This window comes from Mustela putorius, unplaced genomic scaffold (genome assembly GCF_011764305.1).
Source record: "Mustela putorius furo isolate JIRA1106 unplaced genomic scaffold, ASM1176430v1.1 tig00000738_pilon_pilon_pilon, whole genome shotgun sequence".
Taxonomy (NCBI): domain Eukaryota; kingdom Metazoa; phylum Chordata; class Mammalia; order Carnivora; family Mustelidae; genus Mustela; species Mustela putorius.
In genome coordinates this window covers 6554554-6582218 of record NW_025421463.1, presented here as the reverse complement: position 1 = coordinate 6582218, position 27665 = coordinate 6554554, and the positions used below count along the sequence as shown (strand labels likewise).

General features: G+C 41.1%; 1 protein-coding gene across 4 annotated transcripts in view; it reads right to left on the bottom strand.

Moving 5' to 3' along the window:
- Positions 1 to 663: 663 nt before the first annotated feature.
- DMC1 (DNA meiotic recombinase 1) overlaps positions 664 to 27665 on the bottom strand; it is a 53518-nt gene continuing 26516 nt past the window's right edge. For 2 of the 4 annotated variants that reach the window (XM_045083861.1, XM_045083860.1), the window contains exons 13-15: positions 22008 to 22101; positions 18370 to 18486; positions 10811 to 10945 (exon numbers count right to left, since the gene is read on the bottom strand). In XM_045083861.1, coding sequence (XP_044939796.1) covers positions 18373 to 18486; positions 22008 to 22101 — 208 coding nt within the window. In that variant the 3' untranslated portion in view covers positions 10811 to 10945; positions 18370 to 18372. Of the gene's footprint in view, positions 881 to 1337; positions 1501 to 10344; positions 10946 to 18369; positions 18487 to 22007; positions 22102 to 27665 lie in introns of those variants that run through there. The other 2 variants (XR_001177974.2, XM_004743240.3) reach the window with 2 other exon arrangements.

Genomic DNA, 27665 nt, shown 5'->3' with positions numbered 1-27665 from the left:
GAGAGGTATGAATCATTGACTCCAGATGAACTTGTGTGTTAGTGGCTGCTGTTTTAGAGAGACCTAGAAGAACAGAATCCCACCGTCACTGTTTTTACTTCTCTCTTCTATATAAGTCTCTTGCTTAAGATTTTCTATCGTTCCCCATGACCAGAAGATCTGATCTTAGCTCCATAGTCTGACATTGAAGGTTTTCCAAATTCTGGGCCCAACCTCTCACCACCGCCCTGCCTCAGCAAATCCCTGTTCTCTATCTTGACCCACATTTAAAATATTTACTCATGCCAACTTTTGTGATTTTATTTTTATTTTTTATTATTTTTACTTTTTAAAAAATTAACATATAATGTCTTATTAGCCCCAGAGGTACAAGTCTGCGAATCACCAGGTTTACACACTTCACAGCGCTCAAACTTTTGTGATTTTTGTTAATCCCTGTCCATACATGCAAATAAAAATGCTCAAAGTCTACTTCTGTCCCCTCTCTGCTTGGAAACTTAGAGAGGTGATTTTCTTCTTCTTCTTTTTTTAAAGATCTTATTTACTTATTTGATGGAGAGAGATCAGAAGTAGGCAGAGCAGAAGGAGTCAGAGAGAGGGGGGGAAGCAGGCTTCCTGCTGAGCAGAGAGCCTGATTCACAGGACCCTGCGATCATGACCTGAGCCAAAGGCAGAGGCTTAACACACTGAGCCACCCAGGTGCCCCTGAGACATGATCTTATGCCTGTCTTCTGGCATTTAGAAGTATTAGTCACCACCTGGAAACGATATTTTTTCTGTTCTCTTGATAGATAACGGGGGCAGCTGTTCAGTTCCTCCCTTCAGCGCAGCATGCAAGCAAGCCGAGGAGGAATAGAGTCGCGACTCTACAGTCAGCTCACTAGGGGTGACATAGTCAAGGATTAAAGAGAATGACTCACAGGCACAGAGATGAACAGTGTTACTGTGTCTTAAAAACTCTAGATGAGAAAGAGGGGATTATAATTATCAAGGTGTGACGAATACTACATTCGCATACACAAATGCTTGGCACTTATCTTTTGGAAAGCCCAGAATTGCATCCACCCTGCCCTTTGCTTCAGTCAGCAAATAGTACCTTTCTAACGAGGGTGGGACAAGAAAAATTTTCTTGGTGACAGAAAAAATTGTATTAATTCCCTAGCAGCCTTCTAAATCAAGGGATCCTAGTAGCTGAAGGCTCTTTGGTTTGCCGAATACGAATAAATTTAAAGACTGTTAAATGGTGTGTATGGGAGTGCAAAACCTGAGAAGCCAGAGGAAGTAAAAATGTTTTGCACGGGGGACATGGAGGAGGAGGCAAGAACGCAATGTTTTACCTTCAGAAAAGCAGTAATGTTGTCCAGAGCTCTGTAGAGGGTGTTCAACGGAGGGGCCATTAAGATCCCATGGAGGGCTGAGTTCCTGTTCAAGATGGATCCTGGTTGAGAGCAGAGACTGTCTGCATGGAAGCAGCCACATGGGAGGTAACTGGTTCTCAGTCTAGAGAAAATTCCGTGAAGTTCCAGTAGATTATAAGGCACAGTGATGTAATTTTCTTTAGATTCCCAGCTCCCTGAATTCTCTGTTACTCTTCACTCCTACAGTCCCCGTCCCCCACCCATGACCACGGCTGCCAAGTGCGCAGCCAATCCCAGGCTTTGCAGCAGTTGAATCCGGGTACGGGTACGGCTGACATTATGGGCCCCTCCTCGCGTGCTAGCGATAGAAAAACAACTATCACAGGCTTGGCCTGACCACAGACTGACTGACTGAGGCCATTTCCGTGGTGGCTTTTTGGTTCTGGAGAAGCATAAAACGGACCCGAGTAAACTTCTGGGTCACTGCGGCCAAGGACCATCTGGCATGTCACATGCTGGGCCCCAGTCTCTGAGCTCCCCTGGGTGTGGCTCAAAGGTTAAAGATCAGACCTGCCAGAGCTGTGTGACTGGCACTGTGCGTGTTTCAGAGGCTCTGATGATCTCTGGAACTACAGCAGGGCCTTGACCCAAAGAACAGGGGATTGGCAACCTTGGTTTACTTTTGACAACCCTAGAGAGGAAACATCAGCCTTCGCAAGCTGGAGGGGAGGGAGTAGCTATATGCTAGAGCGACTGAACAGGAAGTCGAGGGACCAGGTCATGTTTTCAAATAGATTCCTCTGTGTTCTCCAGACAAATACGGGGATGTTGATCAGGTATGGAGCCGAGTGGGGTGTCTAAGAGGAGAGCAGGCAGCGACCTGCCGAGGAACAGAGTGGAAAGGAAGAGAATTGACCAGAAAGTATATAATTATGTACTTTAATTGTACCTTTAGAATTGCACTTAAGAATTACAATTGTACTTTGGAAATACATAGACTTAATAATGTGAAGAAGAACAGGCTGGCACCAAAAATCAGAACATAAGGACCAAGACAGTGAAAACATCGATGGGTCAGTTAAACACCAACTGGTGTCTCTAAGGTATTATATAATGAGAAGGAAAGTTCTGGTGTTTACATAATTTTGATCACAGAGGCACACACTTGGAGGAAAACCAACCAGCATCAGGGTGATCTCCTAGGAAGGACTTTGTGAAACAAGGACACCAAGCCTACACACACACACACACACACACACACACACACACACCCCCTACCTGATCTGGGGGTGGTTTTCATTGGTCCTGGGTAGAGTCAAAAGAGGAGACCTTTGCTTTTGCATACATATATAATTCTAGGCATCTATGTTTGAGAACTTACAGGGTTCTCCCCCCAAAAAAGGGCTCGTGCTCAGAGGAAATAAGTCCCTGTAAGTAGTTTCACATGGTTTTCCCTCTTCTACCTGTTGAAATGGCTACAAAGACCAGTTCTTAAATTGGGAAATGAGGGAGTTGACTCTCTTGGCAGTACTTGTAAATCCAATAGGGATTGTAACGTTCAGGACAGGCTCTTTGCTCTCTGCCAAGGAGCGGAACTCCTTGAGGCAAAGGGGTGGAGGGAAGGTTGGCAAGAGCTACTCAAGGTAGAGGGTGCCTTGTCAAGATAATGTGAATGTCCAGGCTGCCTGGCAGTTCTTTGAACCTGCCCCAAACTTGCTCAAGCACACCCCAGACGAGGCAGTTCCCTGCGTGAGTGATCTCATAGCTACCTGTATTTTTGCTTTGTGTCTCTTAGCCACATTTGGAATCATTTGGGTGATTTCCCCTGCAAATCCATGGCTCAGGGACTGTCTTGATTAATCATTCCTATTTATATCTGTTGAACTTGGCAACTAACTGGTGTCTTTGTATTGGCGGAGTACAAGGCAGTATGCTTTTTAACTTAAATATGCACAGATATCTAAGAACAAAGAAATGTATGGGAGTGTTTGACAACAAATTCAGAAAAATGGTTAATTCTTTGAGGGGAGGAAAGAGACTCAATTCTAGAGGATATTCAGGGGTCTTCAATTGTATTGCTAATGTTTCATTTCACAAGTATCAGCTGCATTATTTTTTATACCTTTTTGTCTTAAATACTCCATAATACATTAAAATATACATATGGATGAATGAATAAGGTTTTATGTAGGGAGTCCTCTGAGCCCATTAATAATTCAAGGTTTATATCCAAACAATGTTATTTTTTTTTATTGTTCTGGGATAGAGCTTCTTTTTAAAAAGATTTTAAAATTTCAATTCAATTTAATTAACATATATTGTATTATTAGCATCAGGGGTAGAATTTAGTGATTCATCAGTTGCATGTAACACCCGGTGCTACTACATCAGGTGCCCTCCTTAATGGCCGTCACCCAGTTCCAGCATCCGCCCACCCCCACTTCCCCTCCTACAATCCTCACTTTGTTCCCTATACTTAAGAGTCTCTTATGGTTTGTCTCCCTCTCTCTTTTCATCTTACTTTCTAAAAAAATTTTATTTATTTATTTTACAGAGAGAGTGAGAGAGAGAAAAAGCAGGGAGAGCACCAGAGGGAAAGGGAGAAGCAGGCTCCCCACTGAGTAGGGATCCTGATGCAGGGCTTGATCCCAGGACCTCGGGATCATGACCTGAGCCAAAGGCAGAGGCTTTAACCCACTGAGCCACCCAGGAGCCCCGAGATGGAGCTATTTTTCTAGAAATTAATCAGTACTGGAGAACTAAATACACTGAAGATGAAGGCTGAAGGCCTGACCCTGAGGCATGGAGCATTTGCCACCATACGACACCTCTTGAGAACATTTCAGCTAGCTTTCCCAGGTCAAAACCCCTTTGTCTGTGCCTGCTTTTAGGTTTACATAGTCTTAAAAATGTTATTTAAATCCCGTGTTGCCATTTAACTTTCTAATATCTTGTGTCTCATGTTTCTGACCATATTGTAAGCTCTTGAAGGTGAATTCTCCCAGCCTATAAGAGCCCAACATTGTATCCTGTAGAATACTGTTACACGGATGACTTCCAAGGTACCATAACTCCTGACATTCGAGCTCCTGCATAGTCCCCTCCCACAAGGATCTGGGCTTGGTTAATGACTTGCTTTGGCCAATGGGACCTTAGCAAGTATGAGACAAGCAGAAGCTTGATAAGCTCTTGCCATCCTGGAACCCAGGTGCCATGTAGAAGCTCAGGCTATACTATGGAAAGATGACAGAAGTCTCACTCTTTCATCCATCCCTGCCAATATCCCAGACACGTGGGTAAAGTCATCTAAGACCCTCCAGCCAACCCATGAGCTGAAGGTGGCTGTGTGAGCAGCTTGTTTCCTTGTCCCTTTATCTAGATGTTGCCATATTAGGATGTAAAGCACAGGTGCTGTAACCATCTTTTCACCATGAGGGGAGCTTTTGGAGAACCAACCAGCACTGAGGATGGGTAAGTGAAGAAACAGAAAGACGTTCTTTCTGTTTCTTGTTGTTGCTATATAATAGCAACATTATATAGTTGCTATTAACTTAATTACTATATTAATTATATTAATGAACTGACTAGTTAATTAATGAAGGTCAGCTTCTGGACTCTTCATTATATGAGAAGGCATATTTCCTCATAGCTTAAGTCCTTTGAGTGGGGTTTCTGTTACCTGCTGCTGAAGGCATTTCTTTTTTTCTTTAAGTATTCTCTACAGCAGATGTGGGGCTCGGAAGTCATGACTCTGAGATCTAGGATCTCATCTTCCTCCCACTGAACCAGCCTGGTGCTCGGCAGCTGAAGGCATTCTAATTGATAGGCTCCTCAACCAGCTCCACTGGTACAAATAGAAAACTTCTGAAATGCCCTGCATTGTATGTAACAGACCTTCAATGAGTTTATCTCTGCTGAGGAAGTAAAAGATTTTGTGGTAGAGACTGCCAGTTGCTTTCCCCCTTAATTAAAGAACTCTCAGTTCTAGCTGGGCATATTGCTGTCTAGAACAAAAGACTAATTCCCAGCTTCTTTGTGTGTAGATATGGCTGCGTGACTGAGCTCAGGCCAATGAGATACAAGCAGAAGTGTGTGGGAGAACTGCTTCACAGGGGCTGACTCAGCTGCAAGGAACTTTTTTCCTGCCCTTCTGCCTTTCATCATTCTTCCCCCAGCTTGGTTTCTCTGACAAGAGTTCCAAGCACTATCTTAGGCCATAAGGTGACCTTGAGGATGGAAGCCAAGAGCGAGGATGGTCAAGCAGAAAGACAGAAGCCTGATGACAAAGTAGGGGTCCCGAGGACAAAATGGAGGCCCCAGAGCATCTCTGGACGGCCTGGCTTCAGATTGCTTGTTAACGAGAGAAATAGAAACCTTGATTTTGTTTAAGACACTGTTATTTTCAGTTTTTCTTTTATATTCAGCTAAGTAAAATCCCAACTTTCCTTTTAAAATATTAAAGGCTGGGGTGCCTGGGTGGCTCAGTGGGTTAAGTGCCTGGCTCTTGATCTCAGCTCAGGTCTTGATCTCAGGGTCGTTGAGTTCAGGCTTTGCAACACGCTTAACAAAACAAGAAAAGGCTGGCATAGGAAAGTATATGAAGAGTATGAATAATGAGGAATCTCTCATCTGGGTGTTAAGCAAGCCCTTCCTTGCTTCCTTTTTTTCCATTTCCCTGAAGCAGCATTTGGGAATCACTTTCTCTGCACCTTGGTTGGAATTCTAGATTGCAAGTAGTAGAGTCCAACTCCAGCTAACTGAAATAAAGGGTAATTTGTCAGAAGGACATTAGGAGTCATTGGGTTGGCAGGAGGCTGGAAAACCAGCTGGGGAATGAACAGGAGTTTGAACAACACTGCAGTTTGGGAGTCAGAAACCTGCAGTCTAGCAGCATGAACAGACTGCCAGGTCACTGCACTGCTGCTGGCCCTGCCACCCTGCTGTCACTGCACGAATGAGTGGCTTCGAACCCATGTTTTAATCCTCGGCAACTGTCACTCAGTATCCAATGTCTCAGGACAGACTACATGAATTGGGGAGACAAAACTCTTAAAAAAAAAAAAAAACAGGATCTTATTATAATAGAGACATGGAAACTGTACAACCAAAAAATTAGAAACATTCACTATGTCCAAGCCAGAGTCAGGTGAAGAAGACTTGACTGGGCACAGCTTGGTGTCCAAGGTCCCAATCCCTCTTTTCACCATGAAAGACATCCCTTCTCAATTGTCTAGTCCACTGTATTCCCTGTTTTTGGCTTGGCCACCCTATTCTGATCTGGATTTCTAGCCTTATTTTTTTCTTTGCTCTTTAAGGAATGATTGAACAGGAAAGTTAGAAAGGAATGGTGGAGATATTCTATTTCAACCTCTTCATTTTCTAAGTGGATACTAGGTTTCCCTAGATCTTGACTTACATGTTTCTGTAGCCAGTATCGAGTACAGATTGTGTTTTGTGCATCCTGGCGTTTGTTAGGAGAAGTCATCAAGAAGTCATGAATGCCTGTTGACCTGTAAGCTAGACTCAGGCAATCAGAGTTCCTTGCCCTTACCCCATTCCTTGGGGTATTTTTCTAGGGATAGACTTGAGAGGCCAGTCAAGGCCTCTACATGAGCTTTTAAGATTTGGTAGGCAGGCGCAGGGATCTGAACTTGTCTTGCTGTTGCCCAAGACAAGCGTCATGTGTAAGTTCCCTTTGCTTACTAAAATGGCCACCCACCAAGAGAGTGGCCTGCCTCTTTCTTCAGTCTCTCCCTGCCCTCCACCCATGGGAGCTGATTTCAGATAATCCCTGGGAAGTTCCTGAGGAGGTATGGCCAACAGTGTTTGACCCCTGAGTGTACCTAATTCTTACTGCTTGGGTCCCTGTCCTCACTAAAATTCAACATTGAAGTCCTAACCCCTAATACCTTAGCATGTGGCCTTATTTCGGAATAGGGTCATTATAGATATAATTAGTTAAATTGAGGTCATATTTGGGTAGGGTGAGCATCTAATCCAACATGACTGGTATCCTTATAAAAGGGGGAAATTTGAACACAAAGACATATACATAATGAGAATGTCATATGAAGATGAAGGCAGAAACAGGGTGATTCTTCTACAAGCCAAGGAATGCTGAAGGTCACCAGAGAACCAGCAGGAACTAGGGAAGAAACAGGGAACAGAATCTCCCTCGTGGACCTCAGAAGGAACCAACCTTGACCTCGGACTTAGAGCCTCCAGAACTGTGAGACAATAAAATTCTGTTGATTAAGCCATCCAGTTTATGGTATTTGGTTATGGCAGTCCTAGCAAACTAATACACAAACCTTCCCAGGTACAAGCCCTCACCTCTGCTTGCCACTTCCTCATTCCTGATCATGATAGAAATATAATCTCCTCTCATAGGTTAGAGAAATTTGTCAACAGTCACCTGTGACTCTTCTTCTGTTTTTATTTTTTTTAAGATTTTATTTATTTATTTATTTATTTGATAGAGAGAGATCACAAGTAGGCAGAGAGGCAGGCAGAGAGAGAGGGGGAAGCAGGCTCCCCATTGAGCAGAGAGCCCGATGTGGGGCTCGATCCCAGGACCCCGAGATCACGACCTGAGCCGAAGGCAGAGGCTTAAACCACTGAGCCACCCAAGCGCCCCTCTTCTTCTGTTTTTATTCAATCTCATACCCATACTTAACCTACTGAACCACATTTTTTTTTAAGATTTTATTTATTTATTTGACAGGCAGAGAGGCAGGCAGAGAGAGAGGGGGAAGCAGGCTCCCCGCTGAGCAGAGAGCCCGATGTGGGGCTCAATCCTAGGACCCCGGGATCATGACCCGAGCCAAAGGCAGAGGCTTTAACCCACTGAGCCACCCAGGCACCCCTGAACCACATTTTTGAAATGTCTGTTTCACTGCTACTCCAGTCCCAGGTTATACCTTCTCAGAACTGAATTTTTTTAACTGTTTCCTAAATTGTATCCCTGATGCCGGTGTTATGTCCTTTATCCGTTTTCTGTTTCCATCAGATTAATGCTCCAGCTTCCCAATGCCAACAAACTTCCAATCAGAGCACACCTATACCCTTTCCTTTTTTCTACAATAAAGCTTTCCCATTCCTCTGCTTGCCTTTGAGTCTCTATGAAAAGAAAATAGAGCTCACTGACTCTCTTGCTGTAGCAAACTCTGAATACATAACCTCTATTCTCACTTGATAGTCATTGTTTGTTTTTTTGCCATGGAATGAATGCTCTATGGAGGAAAAACGCATGCTTTTTCTAGTGGGTTTTCTAACTTAGTGGGATGTAAGCCTAGAACCGCAAGCAACATCTTGGCTACTATGTGGGGAAAGCCTGTCTGAGAACAACAGCGGCATGGAAATGATCAGAACAGGAAAAAGAGGAGAGCAAGTCCTAATGATGCTGTTTGATATCTTGCCTCCACCTATGGCTAAAGACAGCACTACTTCTGGACTTTTCAGTTTCATGAGCCAATGAATTCCTATCTTCATTTGCTACTTTGAGTTTTGATGGCTTGCAACCAAAAGAGTCCTGACCAATACAAGCTCTTTTTTGAGCTCTTCTGTCCCCCTTAGAATAAGGAGTGAGAGCTGCTTCTGCAGTCTGGTGAACTGGAAGGACCGGAAAGCCCCAGCAAATTGAACCCTGGCCCAGCAGAGTTCCATGGGCACTGCACCATCTGCTGTGCTTTCCCAAAGCTGGGCCTCAAGGTTACAGATTCTTAGTTCACTGTCCTCAGTTCTCAGCTACTGTTCTCCAGAGCAGGACACACAGAGCAGCTGGACCCAGACAGGATTCCAGCTTTAGCTACATGCTGTATTATAACTAGCCTCCCCACAGGGCTGCGTGCCCTTGGATTAGGCCCTGATTTCCAAACATACTGCCTACCTTTTGGTAAATTCTCACTGGTGAGGGGGTTACTCAGTTTAATCCAGAAAATTTTTCTGAATCTCAAGTCTTGGGACTTCTGTTTCCTTGCCTACCAAAAGGCTCTGGGCTCCTACATAAATTAGTCCATTCCCTCCAGTGCTCCGCATACCAGGGAATCTTTAGCTGTTGTTCAGTTTTTATCAAGTAACAAAATCTTCCCTTCCCCAGGACAAAAGTATGCATTTATATTTGTATACCAAAAAAAGTCATTTAAGTGACTTTGCTGAATACAGAAAATCTGTTCCTAGATATCTCTGCTTACTGAGAAAGTGGCTTCTGTGGTATAAAAGAAGTAAAAAGAAAAAAAAAAAAGCTCTAATTTCCCAGGACCCCATCCTAAACAATTTCTGCTTGTCAGGCTGGTCTCTGTTTCCAAATCCCAGCTTCTCTGCCTTTGCACATGCTGTCTCACAGCTTCCCCTTTCCTATCCCATTTTTGGAATCCTATAATCCAAGACCACACTACAGATAAATTAATTATATAATCATTTGCTCTCTTTCATTCTTTCATAAATGTTGTATTTTCTCTTAACCAGTGTACATATCCTTTGAGGGCAGGAGCCATACTTTCCTTGTGTATTTTTTAGTTCCAAGCATTGCTGAGTGAATGAGAACGGATAATCAAATACTTTTTGTAATAAATGGTACTTTCAATACTTGCAGTTTCATACAAGGTGATGCAACATAAGAGATGAAATCTTTTTGAAATCTATAAAGATTGTCATTATAAATACTATTCATATTTTAATTTTCAAATACTTTTATCATACATTCATTCTGAAAACCAGATTTTATTTTTGTTTAACAGAAAAAAACCAATATTCTTTTACACATTTCTGAATTTAGTGTTCAGAAATTTTACATGTAAATTAACCTTAGTATTTTTAACAAAATATTTTGAATTCTCTACCCTGAGCTTAAAATATAAAACTCATGCTATACTGATTACCCCAAACTATTAAGTTCCTAGTTAGCTTCCTCTTTTATACCCCATAAAATATGTCTGTATCAGAAATATTCTTTTTCAAAGTAATTTTAACTCATCAAAAAGTCAAATGGATTAAAACTTAATTTAATACTTCTTTTCCATTGCTATAGAGGTGAAGGTACAATTTGATGTTGTAAATTTAAAAAAAGCTTTTTTGTGTGTTCTGTAAACATTCCTTCCTTAACTGGCTCCCTCCTTTGGAAGTGTGTCCACCTCTGTAAGTGTTCAAGGGAAAATGGTGGGAGAATGGGGCGTGTCTGAGCTTGTAGATTTTCTATCTGTTTAGTGGCTGACTTTGGACAGCTAAAGTGATGGGTTTGGGTACCCTTTTCCCAACTAGTTTTCCATAGCTTTATTCATATATACACATATACATCTATATATGTACACATATATTCCTGAATTGACATACAATGTATAGGGATTATACATCAGGGACTTTTAGGATAAATATAAGATTTCAATTTCTTTTGTTGACTTTCCTCTAATAGCATGTGAAAAAAAACAAACTCTTACTTCAAGTTCTGAAATTTCAGACTGCTTTTCCATTTCTTCAGCTCCTAATAAGCACTAAGAAGCAATTTGCATCAATTTGCCACCTACTCCTTGGCATCCCCAATTCCTCCAGCAGTTATTGCGAAGGTGGCTTCATTTTCAGGCATCTCAGGGCTAACAGAATACAAGGGAACAGAAGTTTATAAAAAGCTCTATTTCTATAAATACCATATTCATGTCACAGGCATCACACCCCTCTATCAGTCTGAGTCTCCAGAGACATTTCAGAGTTGCTATAGCTAAATGTGGACTACAGAATTTACCTACAAGTATTACCAAGCCTCACAAACACTTATTGAACAGCTTCCATTTTTAAGGTTCCAAATGTCAAGAGAAATGACCCCAAATCTGGAAATAGGCAGAAGGAAAAACTGGGTTTTCTTTTGGTATACTCTGAGGCACAGTGTGGCAGCGCCTGGGTCAAAAGGGGGGCGCACATTTCTGTGACTAGTCCAATGCAGGGCAAAATTGTGAAAGACTTTGAAGTGAACTAAAAGGTTGCCACGTACTTTCAGTGGAAAATAGGTTGCCCAGCACATCCTTCCAGGTTCCCCTATTTTGTAAGGACTCTGCCTTGTTGTCTTTGAGCTACTTGACAACTCTGCAAGTTGTAAGTAACCATGAATGATACAAATTATTCTTGTCCATAGAAATATGAATTGTACAAGAAGGAATGCAATTGATTCTTGTCCTTTGGATATTGATCTGTTTTTGGTCAATTTCTAATTCACTTAGCATTCCTTATTTGGCTCCGTATGTGTGTTAATTTGATTTTTTCTTTGATCTGGTTATAAAAGTCTTATTAGTTCCTGCATTAATTAATGAATTAAATAAAATATTTGACATTTTATATTTGTATGTGATTATATGATCTATTAGATTTTGCCTTTTACTTTTTTCTACAACACCGTAGGAATAGAGGTTAATTTGTGGAAAACTGACAGCAATGCGGGCAATTCCTGTCTGTGGGTGTTGCAGATGATTCCAGTCTATAGCACCGGAAATGAATTTCTCTGTGTAGAGAAGCAACTGATTTCCCTCCAGTAAAGAAAACAACTTCAAATGTTACAATTGATTGCCTTGTAAGATATTAACCAGTTTTTCATCTATTTGCAAATTTATTTCTGCATTCCTCTGATTGACTACACAAATCTCTATCAAATTATCCTTTGAGTAAGATTCTCCATTACCTGAGTTGAATTAATGTTTTTTTTTTTAAAGATTTTATTTATTTATTTGACAGAGAGAGATCACAAGTAGGCAGAGGCAGGCAAAGAAAGAGAGAGGAGGAAGCAGGCTCCCTGCTGAGCAGAGAGCCCGATGCGGGACTCGATCCCAGGACCCTGAGATCATGACCTGAGCCGAAGGCAGCGGCTTAACCCACTGAGCCTCCCAGGTGCCCTGAATTAATGTTTTGACACACTTTTATTTTGTATTTATTTGCAAGAAAGTCATTTTTCAACTTCTGAAAATCATACATTAGAAGGTACTAGATCCTACAGATTTCACAAAAATGGGACAGAGTCCCTACTATCAAGAAGTCTAACAGGTGAACTATGTATGACGTATGACAAATGTGCAAAGTAAGATAAATTTCATAAAGTCAATATATATGTTACAGAACTCTAAAGGAAGGTTGATTATACCAGTAAGGTTGATAATATAAAGCCTCATAGAGGCTTTTTGAGGCAGAAATGGGGATGTTCAAGGCAGAGGGAATAGTCTGAACAAAAGCAGAGAACTAGATACTCGTTTAATAGGTAAGAAAGAAGAATGGGGCATTTGTGTGGCTCAGTCGGTTGAGCATCTGCCTGCTTTTCCCTCTCCCTCTGCAACCCCCATGCTTGTGTGCTCTCTCTCTCTCTTTCAAAGAAATAAATAAAATCTAAAAACAAAACAAAACAAAAGAAAAAAGGATAAGAAGTTAGGTTTAGGTATGTTGTGTTTGAAGTACCTGCGTGATAGTCCTGCAGAGGAGTTCTGTAAGCAGTTGGAAACAAATATCTAAAACTCAAGTAAACTAAACAAGAAATAAAAATTTGAAAATCACTAATCCTGAGAGAAAGAGCCTACTGCTACTTTATGTTATTACTACATTCAGGTTATGGTGACTGTTTAGTAACATTAATAGCTTTCATTTATGAAGTATTTACTAATTTACTACATGTTGGTCTTCTTTATGATTTTATATTAACTTTATGAGAACTCTTGGGTATGCATTATTATCCCCATTTTATAGATGAGAAAAATCATGGTTCAGAGAGAAGTAATTTTCCCAAAGTCACAGTTGCTGGTAAAGGAAGGTGCCAGTTTGGAGACTAAATTATTTGACTCCAAAGCTCAATGTTCTTCTTCTTTTAGGATTTTATTTATTTATTTTGTCAGAGAGAGAGAGAGCATAAACAGCGGGAGGGACAGGCAGACAGAGAAGCAGGCTTACAGCTGAGCAAGGAGCCTGATGTGGGACTTGATCCCAGAACCCTGGGACCCTGGCCTGAGCCAAAGGCAAACAGCAAACACTTAACCAACAGACAACCCAAGGGTCCCAAAGTTCATGTTCTTAACCACCAGACTTTACTGCCTCTCAAAGCTGGCTTTTGTTTTTTGGTTTTGTTTGTTTTGTTTTGTTAGAGGGGTGGAGATTAGGCACTGTATTCTGAGCACACTATGGGTTAGGTTACTTCCCTTAGGAAATAGTAGGGGGGCCTCCCCTGAGGATAGCAAATGGGCTATAAATAAGGCTTGTTTGCTAAACTAAAACTAGAGCTGGGTAAGAAGGCCCGAGAAGAATCAGATCCCAGAGAGGGAGGGAGGAGCAGGGTCTCTGCTGAGCAGGGAGCCCAACTCGGGGCTCCATCCCAGGACCCTGGGATCATGACCCGAGCCAAAGGCAGCCACTTAACCCACTGAGCTAGCCAGATGCCCTGAGTTGTTTTTAATGTTCACCAATCTCAAATATGCTAAATGGAATAAAATAAATGTTTTTTTTTTTTCTTCACTGAAAAGTTTTAAAGAGAGCAGGGCACCTGGGTGGCTCATTCAGTTAAGCGACTGTTTTCGGCTCAGGTCATGATCCCAGGGTCCTGGGATTAAGCGCTGCATAGACTCCCTGCTCAGCAGAGAACCTGCTTCTCCCTCTACCTCTGCCTCCTGCTCCCCCTGCTTGTGTTCTCTCTCTCTGTCAAATAAATAAATAAAATCTTTTTTTTTTTAAGTTTTTTAAAAAATATTTTATTTATTATTTATTTGACAGAGGTCACAAGTAGGCAGAGAGGCAGGCAGGGAGAGAGGAGGAAGCAGGCTCCCTGCTGAGCAGAGAGCCCGATGTGGGGCTCGATCCCAGGACACCAGGATCATGACCTGAGCTGAAGGCAGAGGCTTTAACCCACTGAGCCACCTAGGCACCCCAAAAAAAGTTTTAAAGAGAGAAAAATGCATACTGGGGTCCAGCTATATTTACTTATGGAAGCTATAAACTATAGTGACACTTTAGGGAAAGAGCTTAGTCTGTTTTTGTAGTCACTCCTATATATCTGGGAATTCTTCTGATAGCCCCTTTCTGCTCTATTCCTCGAGAATCCTGTGTTTTCTTTGAATGAGAACTGTCTTTCCCTTACATCTGCGTAAGTTAGTAGTTGAAGGCATGGGAGTAGCTGTAGCAGATGCTATGACTGTCCAAAATAGAGCATCTTTAACAAACTAAGAAATAGTGTAATGATTAAAAGTGTTGGTCCTAGATTCAGGCAGTACAGATTCTAATCTTGGTTCCATCTTTTATTGATTGTGTGATTTGGGCAAGGCCATTCATGCGCTCACTAAGAAAGTATCTATTGGGCACCTGCTAAATCTTTGTTGTAGGTACTTGAAATCTAGAAGTGAAAAAACAGACAAAGATCCCTGTCCTTGTGGAACTTATATCTGGGGAGAAGAAGAATCAGATAATAAATAATGAACATAATATATTGTGTAATTGTTTGAAGATGGTAAGTGTTATGGGGAAAGATAAAAACAGAGCTGGGTGAGGGACAATAGAAGTGTGGAAACTGGGAGGAGTTGCGATTTTAAATAGGGAGATCTAGACAGGTGTGGTGGAGAAGGTACTATTTGATCAAAGATTGGAGGGGCGGAGAATGATAACCAGAATGAAAGCTGCATGGGGAAAGATGATTCTAGATCAAAGATTGGAGGGGCGGAGAATGATAACCAGAATGAAAGCTGCATGGGGAAAGATGATTCTAGGCAAGTACAAAGCCCCTAAGGTAGAACTGCGCCTGGCACATTTATAGAACATCATACGGCCACTGAGGTCGCAGTGCTGTGAGGGAGGGAGAGCAGGGACAAGGACAGGGACATGCACGTAGTGCTAAGTAAGCCATCACAGAGACTTGAGCTTTTATTCTGAGTTAAGATGGGGAGCCACTGGAGCTTTTAAGCAGAGGACAGATATCATCTGACTCAATTTTCTAAGGGATCACTCTGGCTTCTGTGTTTAAAATAGACTGGAAAGGGACAGTAGCTACCTAGCTGCTGGAGCCCTTGGTTTGCTCATGTGGAAAACAGGGATAATGACCTCCACCTCTTAGAGTTGTTGTCATAAACAACGAAACACATATATAATTATATTACATATAATTACAGATATGATTTATATAAATTATAGAAAATTATAAATTTTATATAAAATTATAAAATATATTATATATAATTATATATTTTCTAAATATATACATATATATGTATATAAATAAAGTACTTGGTGGAAGGCCTAGTATGCAGCAGCCACTCGATAATGTATTAGCTATAATTAAGCTAATCGCTTAATGCACCATCATAGCTAAGAGCACCATCATCTAGCTAATAGCAACATAGCTAATAGCATCATCATCTTCTCAACTAAAAAGTTTTCTCTGAAGTCAAGAATTCTTTGCAGGAAATCTTAAGGAACCAGAAAGAAGGGAGGACATGCTGCACAGCAAACTAAATTTTGATACTTTTTTGCTCCGACTAGTTTTGCTGTTTTAATTCAAATTTTTGGAAATCTGAATTTCTAACCCCTACAATCCCTTTAATTATCCTTTATTGAGTCTGCAGAATGCTCGTATTCTCTCAAGACTGTAAGAACTGTAGGAGTTACTTGGTCCTGCAAATATGGAGGATTTGATAAAATATGCGAATGACTGCACATGTAGATGGTGTTCATTTGTTAATTTGACCAATAGTTACTGAGTTCCTACTATGTGCCAAGTACCATGTTAGTGTTGGGGACATTTGTGAATCAGACTCAGTCCCTGCTGTGAGGGAGATTTACATGGAATCAGCTGATGCAATTCAGAGTGAAAACTGTTTAGGAGAGTATTTTATTTATTTATTTATTTATTTATTTCAGAGAGACAGAGGGAGAGTATGCATGAGTTGAGGGGAGGGGCAGAGGGAGAGGGACAGAGAAAGCAGAGTCTCTGCTGAGCAGGAAGCCTGACTCCAAGCTGAGCCCGAGCTCCATCTCCCCACCCAGAAGTCATGACCTGAGCAGAAACCAAGAGTAAGATGCTTAACCAACTGAGCCACGCAGGCACTCCTCAGAAACTTCTAAGCACAGCAATCTAAGATACAGACCAAGAAATTGTGTAAAAAGATGGAACAATCTTACTACCTATTGAATTCAACAAAGCATATTCATAGCAAATTTCTAGAGATTTCTGAAATCCATAAAATACAGCATTTGTATATTATAGCCTACAGGGATAGGCCACAAAAAGCAAAATGGTCTAAATAACAGTCAGATGAGAGAACTGATTATTTAATATTTATTCAGTGACAGCCCATAATAAGTACTGCTATTCATAGCAAATACCAGATTAAGAGCTCATGTAATTTCTTTTTGGTTGATTTTTCCTTCATAGTATAGTTATCACAAATCTTTGCCTTGTTCATCAGGGTTGGCTAATCAGTCAATCACAAATATTGTCCATCTATCATGGATCAGGTACTGGGAATACAGCAGTGAGCAAGAGAATTGGGTTCCTGTACTCTGGGTATTTGGGGTCTAGCATGGATGGCATGCATTATATAAATCATTGCCAGCGGAATATAAGCTCTATGAGGGCCTTGTCTTTTTCTTTTAGTCATTGCTCTATTCCCAGAACCTAGAATAGCTGGTGTATAGTACATCTCTTGTAAAAATTTCTTGTTTATAATTCTTTTTTTTTTAAATTTTACTTATTTACTTGACAGAGAGATAGAGCACACAAGTAGGCAGAGCAGTGGGCAGAGGGAAAGGGAGAAGCAGGGTCTCTACTGAGCAGGGAGCCCCATGTGGGGCTGAAGCCCAACGTGGGGCTGGATTCCAGGATCCTGGGATCATGACCCAGGCCGAAAGCAGCTGCTTAACCCACTGAGCACCCAAGAGCCCCATGTTTATATTACTTTTTTTAAAGATTGCATTTATTCTTTTGACAGACAGAGATCACAAGTAGGCAGAGAGGCAGGCAGAGAGAGAGGAGGAAGCAGGCTCCCTGCTGAGCAGAGAGCCCGATGTGGGGCTTGATCTCAGGACCCTGGGATCATGACTTGAGCCAAAGGCAGGGGCTTTAATCCACTGAGCCACCCAGGCACCCCCTTGTTTATAATTCTTAATTAAATAAGTAAAATATCATGAAAGAATATAAATTACAATATAGTGTAGCTTAGACCGGAGGGTTAGGGACAAGTTCCCTGTGGAAGTGATGTTTAAATTGAATCCTATAAAACAAAACAAAACAAAACTCCCAAAAAACAAATCTGGCAGAGGAAAGGAGAAGAATATTTCTCTGTCATACTCTGTACTTTCCCTGTACTGAACAAACCTCAGTTGGAATCATTCTCTGACTATCTAGCTTCACCGTAAGCTTTGGAAGGTCAGGAACCAAGTCCATTCATCAAAAGAATCCCTTAATCCCTAGAACCTAGTCTGTAGTAGAGACTTCCCAATGGAGTGAATACTTTTTTTTTTTTTTTAAGGTTTTATTTATTTATCTCAGAGAGAGAGAGAGAGCACAGGAGAGGGGAGAGGATCAAAGGGAGAAGCAGACTCACTGCTGAGCAGGGAGCCCGATAGGGGACTCGATCCCATGACTCCAGGATCATGACCTAAGCCTAATGCAGTTGCTTAACCAACTGAGCCACCCAGGCAACCCATAGTAAATACTTTTTGAGAAGGAAATTCAAACATGTAGGATCTGCCAGTGGTATAATTAAAGCCTCTCATGGAGCTCATGGGTGGCTCAGTGGGTTAAGCTCTGACTTTAGCTCAGGTGATGATCTCAGGGTCTGGGATCAGATCTGGGATCGGGTTTGGGATTGAGACCTGCACTGGGCTCTCTGCTCAGCAGGGAGTCTGCTTCCCCTTCTCTCTCTGCCTGCCTCACTGCCTACTTGTGATCTCTCTCTCTCTGTCAAATAAATAAATAAAATCTTTAAAAAAAATTAAAGCTTCTGAGGAGAGGCAATTCTATTTAATGCCATATGCCTAAGAATCTGATTAAAAATAAGAAAATATTTACCTGTCATAAATCTTTGCAATTCTCAGTTCTCCTCTTCCTTTTCTCAAGCTTATTCTTGTTGTTGAAGCATGAGCCAGGATGTGTCCCCCGATGGGTTTTTTGGGGTCTGCCTGAAAACTAAAATAATAAAACACTTTTTCAGGTTTCATCATAGGGACTATATACAGTAAAATCTGCAATTATAAGGCAACTTTTCTCCAGATCACAGCAGTAGATGGGGTAGGTGTGTGTTCTAAGGAAGCAGGGGCTCATTCATTAACTATGAAGTGGGGTATGGTTTGGAGCTGTCATATATCCCCTTGCCATCCCATTCAGGCTCCTGATGTAAAGTTCACAATTTGATTGCTTTTTTAAAAAGAAAAAAACACAAATACTATGTTATTCACTGTCTTAGGATAATTCTTGGGGGTAAGCAATTTTTCTTCTTTACAAAATACCAAGACCGAACTTATTTATTCATTCATTTACTAAATCTTTACTAATGGCCTACTATATGCCAAACACAATTTTAGTCTCATGAATAAGAAATGCCCAATTATCCCTAAGGGGTCATGACGCAACTGAGAGCAGACTGAGAACCTCCTTCTTGTTCATTAACTGTATGTTGGAAGCCTTCAACGCTGCCTTCAATGCTGCACTCGTTATGAATTTGCAGTGAGAATAATCTTGGAAATGTCTTTGTCTTTATCACTGATGCTCAAAGTTTATTCTTCTAAAAGAGGATACAGAAGAGATAAGTTTTGACTATGTGTGAATTTTAAAAATATATTATGATTGCATGAGTTATGACACTCATCTTGAGATATATACATACTAGGGTACTAACACTCACTTTGCAAGAAGTGAAGGGTCCTTAATAGCCCTAATTGTGAACCCTTTAAAAAAAAGCCCAGGTGCTTTAAATCATCAACAAAATGCCAGCAAACCAAATCTGGAAGCATATTAAAGGGATTATACATCATGACCAAGGAGGATTTATTTAAAAAATGCAAGAGTGGATCAACATAGGAAAATCATCAGTGTAACATACCAGATCAAAAGAATGAAAGGAAAAGATCCCCATATACTCATCCCGGTTGATGCAGAAGAAAACCTAGGCTTTGAAATCATCAATAGGGGAACTAAATATAGACTAGCAGGTTATACTTGATCAAAATAAACTGTGACAGAGCCTAATAACTTCAGCTCTGGGAGAATATGGTTACAAGTCAGTTTAAATTCTGCTTGATTCATGAGCCTGCTCAGGATTCTGGTTACTCTAAGCATGAGGCATGGTGTACTAAGGATGTAGCTGACTGGCAGGAGGTTGAGTAGGTAGCAGGGTGGTGGGGATGAGAGCTTCTTGGTGAATAAGAAGTTCTCTGGTGAAGAAGTCAGCTGATACCAGCAGGAGTTTGCTTATAAACTTCTGCTTGTTTAAATGGCTCAGGAGTTAGGACCAGAAGATCCTTGGCTGGGGCTGGATAGGACTGGTTAAAATTCAGTAGGTCCAATGTTGAAATAGACACAGAAAGTTGGTTTTGGAGTGAACTACCATCAAGAAGGTAGTAGCCAGGTCATTGAGAGGGACAGCAGTTAAGAAGTTAGAAGGCTATATACCACGTCTTTATCCATTCATCCGTCGATGGACATTTGCCCCCCTATTGTTGATAATGCTGCTATAAACCTCAGGGTGCATGAATCCCTTCGAATTAGTGTTTTTGTGTCCATTGGGAAATATGTAATAGCGCCATTTGCAATGATGTGGATGGAGCTAGAGAGTATTATGCTGAGTGAAATAAGTCAGTCAGAGAAAAACAATCACTGGATGACTTCACTCACATGCGGAATTTAAGAAACAAAACAAATGATCATAGCAGGAAAAACGAGAGGCAAACCAAGAAACAGACTCTTAACTATAGAGAACAAACTGATGGTTACCATAGGGGAAAGGTGGGGAATGGCTTAAATAGGTGATGGGGATTAAGGAGGGCACCTGTGATGAGCGCTGGGCAAGGCATGGACGTGTTGAATCACTAAATTGTACACCAGAAACCAATATTACACAGAATGTTAATTAAGTGGAATATAAATAAAAGTTAAAAAAAAAAAAAGAAGTCAGAAGGCTAGTTTGCTTTCTGCAGGCAGCTGAAGGGGAGTAAAACAATAATGTGGGCTGCCTGGGTGGCTCCGTGGGTTAAGCCTCTGCCTTCAGCTCGGGTCATGATCTCAGGGTCCTGGGATTGAGTCCCGCATCAGGCTCTCTGCTAGGCCGGGAGCCTGCTTCCTCCACTCGCCTCTTTGCTTGCCCCTCTGCCTACTTGTGATCTCTGTCTGTCAAATAAATAAAATCTTAAAAAAAAAAACAACAATAATGTGATCTCAGTTGGATGAAATAGCTAAACTTGAGTTGTCTGTGTAATGCTTTCAGATTAATGTCACTCTTAATGGAATGGCTCTAAATTTTCCAGGTGATCCTATTCAAGGTCTTAAAAGAATCCTATGGTTCTATACAGATGGGTCCTGATGATATCAAACAGGGCTAGGACTCTGAATTTGCAAATACTATACTTACATTTCCTTAATGCACTTTTCATACTGTGCCTTTAGTGCCACTATTATGCACCTTTTATATTTCCCTTCAATCTCTCTTCTATTACCTGTCACTAGGCTCCTTAAGGGCAGACAACACTGTATTTAACATTGGAGCAACCAGCTACATAGTGCATGCTCAAAAATATTTTTGAAGATAAGATATGGAAGTTACACAAATATCAAGGAGAATATTGGACTGTAGAAAGATTGGTGCTGCCACAGAACGTAGACCTATTAAAAATTTCTATCAAGAGGAGACAAGATGCTACATGGTGAAGAGAAGTTTCAACAGTTATGTTACTGCTTCTCACAGATGGTCTCTCAGTACTCTTTATAATTCTCCTGTACGAGCTTGGTGAGTCTCCTTAAGCCCCCTTTTCCATTCTTGTCCCTTTATCTTGGATGACAAAACTTGCTTTTTTAATTTTTTTTAAGATTTTATTTATTTGACAGAGAGAGACAGCAAGAGAGGGAACACAAGCAGGGGGAGTGGAAGAGGGAGAAGCAGGCCTCCTGCTGCGCATGGGACTCAACCCCAGGACCCTGGGATCACGACCCAAGCTGAAGGCAGATGCCCAATGACTGAGCTACCCAGGTGCCCCCCACCTTTAACTTTCTTTCTTTTTTTTTTTTCACCATTTTCTTTTTTTAAGATTTTATTTATTTTTGCAAGAGAGGGGCAGGGCAGGCAGAGGGAGAAGCAGACTCCCCACGGAGAAGGGAGCCTGACCCGATGTGGGACTCTGTCCCAAGACCCTGAAATCATGACCTGAGCCAAAGGCAGATGCTTAACAGACTGAGCTACCCAGGCACCCCAACAAAGCTTGCTTCTTTGTAGAAAAGAAATTAGTGTTCTCAGGAAGAAGCTCCTTCAATTTCCCCTTCTTTCTATCTGCTGCTTAAATATTTTTCTATAGTTGTAGTCATCCTGCCTTCTTTCCTCTCAAACTCTGCTTTTTCCTTCTTCCAATAAATCCTCTGACACCTTGATGCCTTTGCACACACAATTCCCTGTAAACAAAAGCCCCTTTCCCACTGTGTTTGTTAATTTAGCTCCTACTCACCCATCCAGTGTCAGCCCTTCTTGGAAACCCTGCCTGGTCCTCTGAAACAGAGTGAAGCCTTCCCGTCTGTGCTCTCATACCACTGTATATTCCTCTGTGAAAGCACACTACATTGTAATTTTTCTTTAATTAAGTAGGCTCCACACCCAATGTGGGGCTTAAACTCACGACTCTGCTATCAAAAGTCACATGCTCCACCAAGTGAACCAGCCAGACACCTCCACATTATGATTTTTATAATTTATAGTTCCCATTCCCCTACTATAGTCCAAATCCTTATTCAGCTGTGTAACTCCTAGAAAAGTACGTGTAATATAAAAGGCACTGTATAAATATTGCTGAATGACTAGAAGGGAGGACAATTTGGGTGTCCCTGGTCTACATTCTTTTGGATACAGATCTGGATACACATCTCCAAAGACGGTATGTAATTTAAGGAGCTTTTGAAGGGTGTTCTGACCAAAAGGCAAATGTAGAAGGAGACAGAATTTCTCTCTAATTCAAGTAATCTTATCCCCCCCCTCCAATTTACTGATCATCTAAAGAAGAGCAGGAATGTGGAGCTTTTAGATGCATAGCCATGATTTTTTCTTAGCAAATTACTGTTTGCTGTGACCAATGTGATACCTTATGCACAAAAAAGAATATGTACTACTGCTTGTTACTGATGACTCCAGGTGAAGAGCCTGAATGTTAGGAATGTTATCTTAAAAAAAAAAAAAAAGGTTATCTCCAAAGGGAGGAGATTTTAAATAACTAAATGGGGAAATTAATTATAGAATGTGCAAAAGTACTAAAAAAAAAATAGGAAAGATATCATGGGAAGAAAAATGTCCTCAAAAGTGACTCAAACAGGGGCGCTTGGGTGCCTCAGTGGGTTAAGCCTCTACCTTCGGCTCAGGTCATGGTCTCAGGATCCTGGGATCAAGCCCCGAATCACAGCATCACATCAGGCTCTCTGCTCAGCGGGGTGCTTGCTTCCCCTCTCTCTGACTACCTCTCTGCCTACTTGTGATCTCTTTCTCTGTCAAATAAATAAATAGAATCTTTTTTTAAAAAGTGACTCAAACAGAGGTTGTACTTAACCAAAATTGATTGCCACATATTGTAAAAACCTTAGCTCTGGGAGAATATCACGCCAACTCGAATTTTACTTGCTCCATCAAGGTGTCAGGATTCTGTGGAAAATTTCGTGTAGAACTGATGGTTCTTCACGTTTCTTATAGGTCACTAACACTTGGATAATTTAATAAAAGATATAGACTCTCTCCCAGAAAAATGCACATTTGTATGTACATGAACTTTTCATGTTCGTTTAGGGGATTCATGGTTTCTCTCTCCTCTGAGGCAGATGAGTATTAGTAATAATAATAACACCTGGGGCGCCCGAGTGGCTCAGTGGGTTAAAGCCTCTGCCTTCAGCTCCGGTCATGATCCCAGGGTCCTAGGATGGAGCCTAGGGATAGAGCCCTGCATTGGGCTCTCTCTTCAGCAGGGAGCCTGCTTCCTCCTCTCTCTCTGCCTGCCTCTCTGCCTATTTGTGATCTCTGTCTGTCAGATAAATAAATAAAATCTTTTAAAAAATGTGTTTAAAAAAATAATAACACCTAAGATTTACTGAGTCTGTACTATGTGACAGACACACTTCTTAACTCATCCAATTATTTTCTTTTGCTTCCACATTTAGTGAATAACTTCAGATTAAAACTTAAATTCCTATAAAAGTCTGCCTACAGGGAGAGAATGCACTGGTCACAAGAAATTCAAATACAGTTACATTTTTCATTGTCAGTAGACTGGCCCTCTGAACTATCATGGAGTCTCCCGAGCTTGATTAATATGAATCTACCCTTTAGAGATTCTTGGTTCTCAGTAGGTGACCAAATCAGATCTCTGCGTATAAGGCTAAGGGTGTTGAACTCTGGTCAATTCACCAGGGTAATGGATACATCCCTGCAAAGTTTCTCAAATGACAGCTTGCCAACCTCTCTCCAGGCATCTATGGCTCTGATGTACTGTGTACGATCATTGGAGTTAGACCCTGGTTCTGGTTTCGGGTTACCAGCCAACAATGCGACCTCAGGAAAATTACTTAAGCATTGTAAGTGTCTGTTTCTTTATATCAAATGGAGGGTTATAAAAGTACCTAACTGGTAGGGTATATGTAAGAACAAAATAAAATAGTTTAAGGAAGGCATTAGCCCGGTGAATATAATTATCTACTTTCCCAATCCTGACTCAATGTTTTCATTGGGCCAGTTACTTATGTTCATGAACCTCAGTTTCTTTCCCTGTAACATGGGATCAAAAATATCTTACCACTAAGGGCTGTCATGAGGATTCAAGATATATTTAATATAACTCAGTGATACCTACTGCATGCCAGGAACCGTGCTAGGTCATTTATGTACATTAGCTCTACCCTTAGCACTAATCTTGGCACATAAGAGATATTTAATTAAATGATCCAGTTAAAACAGCCAGTCTTTCAGGGACATGTGGAATAAGAAAATTTCTTAAAGTTTCTTTGAACTTCCTGAGTATTTTAACAGTTACAACCAGGGCTTGAGGTAAAGTACGAGAAGATGTAGCATTCTGCATCTTTTCAGAGGGCTTTAATTTACTTCTATTTTTGACCTAGTAAAAACAGCTTCAGAAAACCACCCACATTCCTCCTTCAACCTATTCTTATTTTCCCTTCTTTCATATTTTCTTCTCCTCTTTCTTCCTTTTCTCAGGAGATGGCAGAGTATGACAAGCAGGAGGAAGAGAGAGGCGTGGATATTAGGAATAAAGAGGGGCCAAGAGAGACTGCCATTTATCCCCATCTGGCTGAACTGGACATAGTGTATTAGACTGCTGAGGGTAAGACCCAGAGCAGCCTGATCTCCCAGCTTCAAACTGGGGTGTTGGGGTCACGTAGTACAAGATGATGGTGATGGTAGGGTAGGTGATATTTTCCTAGGAGGGGGATACGGAGGGTAGCACAGTGAGGCTAAAAGAGCAAAACTTTGGATTCAAAGATACCTGGGGTCAAATCCTGACTCCCATTCTTAAATCTTCTTTTTAAAAAGATTTTATTTATTTATTTGCCAGAAAGAGAGAGAGCGCACAAGCAGGGCGAGCAGCAGGCAGAGGGAGAAGCAGGATCCCCGGTGAGCAAGGAGCCCAACTTGGGACCCATAACCCTGGGATCATGAGCTGAGCTGAGCCGAAGGCAGACGTCCAACCTACTGAGCCACCCAGGTGTCCCCCCTGACTCCGGTTTTAAACTGGATGATTGAAGAAGTAGATACTCTGAGCCTCTGTTTCCTCTTTTTCAAATTAGGAATAATAATAGTATCTATGTCAAATACTGGTTGGAGCAGGGACCTTTAGGGGCCAGCACAAGGGCAAGCTGGTACTGTCCCTGAGGGACAGCAGAACTCCTGGTCCTTTGGACCTGCCGCAGGGGAAGCTTTGGATGGAATTTTTGAGATGGGATCTATTGAGGAGAGAAAGGCTGAATGAACATGCCCAGGAATGAGGAGGATTCTTTGAGATTAAGGGAAGATAGGGAAAGAAGAATACAGCAAAATAAAGAAAATTGGGGGGGAAGGAGAAGAGACTTCAAGATTTTATTTTTAAGTAATCTCTACAGCCAATGTAGGGCTTGAACTCATAGCCCTGAGACCAAGAGTCACGTGCTCCAACAACTGAGCCAGCCAGGCACCCCCAAGAAGAGATGGTTTTTGAAAAGGGCTATGTTTAGGGACACCGGAGTGGCTCAGTCAATTAAGTGTCTTGACTCCTGATTTTAGCTCAGAGGTCTTGATCTCAGGATCATGAGGTCAAGCCCTGGAGTTCAAGCCTTGTGAGTTCAAGCCCTGTGTTGGGCTCTACACTGGGCATGAAGCCTACTTTAAAAAAAAAAAAGTAAAATAATAATAAGAGGTATGTTTAAGAAGTTTTGTTAAGTTATCTCCCCACCCTGATACTTTTCTCATAAAATCGGCAGAAAAATCTAAAATTTTTTCAAAAGTTTGAAGACGGAATTCTGGGGCAGGGAACATAGATAGCACTATTTGGAGACTGGTTTCATAGAAGGAAGAGGGAGGCACAGGGAGGCTGAGCTGGGGTGATAAGAGAATTATATAAGACAATGCATAAAAGCACCTGGCAGCAATCAATAAATATAAGCCCTCTTAATCTTTTAATGGAGTTCATATAGTTTATTTTTACTTATTTGTTTTTTAAGTTTTTTTTTTTATTTAAGTGGGGCTCAAACTCAGAACCCTCAAATCAAGAGTCACATGCTCTTCTGACTGCGCGATCCAAAGTTCAGTTTAAACAACTTGCTCAAGGTCACCATGCTTCTGAACTTGGCTTAATGTTTTTTCTTTAACCATATTGCTTCTTAATTTATGTGCACGCTGTTGGATCAGTGAGTGACACACTTAGAGAGCAAACTGCACATTTACAAGACATGCAAATGTTCTAAGATGACTTTTGGTTTTAGCTAAACAGATACACAGCCGCTCATATTCTCTGCCCTAGTATGGAGATTTGCAGGCTGATACTTCTCACTTTTTATCTCCAGGCCTTCATCAACTGGATCATTCTAGTTCTAAAATCTGTATCTGTAAGCTTCGTCTAGGAGCTAATTCTCTGCTGTATCATACAGCAGCTCCCCGCCTCTGTAATTTTGTTCCTTTTTAATACGATGTGCCATCAAGTATAATGCATGGGACATAAGCCTCAATTATTGTCAGCATACTTGGGGACTCATACCAATTATGGTGATATTTCTCTGACAGGTCCCAGGCAAGCTGCAGCTTGGAGTTCTTTAACACCGAGAAACAAAGCTTTTCTTTATGGGAGATTTTCTAATAGCATTTGAGTTCCTTTAGTTTAAAACTGTACTATTTTTTTTTCATTTAGTTGTGGCAATCTATTGCTTTATATAAAGACACACATTTAATTTATATTGTTATAATTTAATATACTTTAGAATATACTAATTATAGTGAACCTTGATTCCTCACAACTTGGTTTGGTGAAGGATATGAAGCTTCAAAGCAGAGTCATCCAACAAAAGTATTAGCCTTTGCTACCTTATCTGGCTCTCAGGTCACTTCACTATAAATGTCCCCTCCCCAGCTCCTACAATTGTTTCTTTCTGTCATCTCTCTCTGTCCCCTTTCGTTGTCTTAGTGGAGTCAATTCAAAATGGTTTTACTCTTTTTGAAACTGTCTACGAGTTTAAGAAAAAGAACCCCTATCTGACCTAATTTCCACAGATTTCCTTTGCCTTCTAACCCTAGATAGACAGTTTTGGCCTCTGCAGTGTTCCCTCCCCACACCTGAAGAAAGAACACTGCTCTTTAACTCGTACTGTTTTATTTGAATGCAACCCACTTCCTCCCTCTGAGCCAATGAGTCATTTTCTCTTTTTAAAGTGAGCCCTGAAAATCTTCCATTTCTCTCCAGTTTAAAATTATTCTCTTTGTGAAGTACTTCATGTCCTGTGTATGAAAGACACCCTATAAAATGGAGAAGATTGCCTTAACTACGCAAGGACTACAGATAATGCATGACCTACCAAGTCTTCACAATTCTGAGTTAAATGGACACCACTTATTTTCTTCTTTATGGAGTCAAGGTACATAGTCTCTTTTG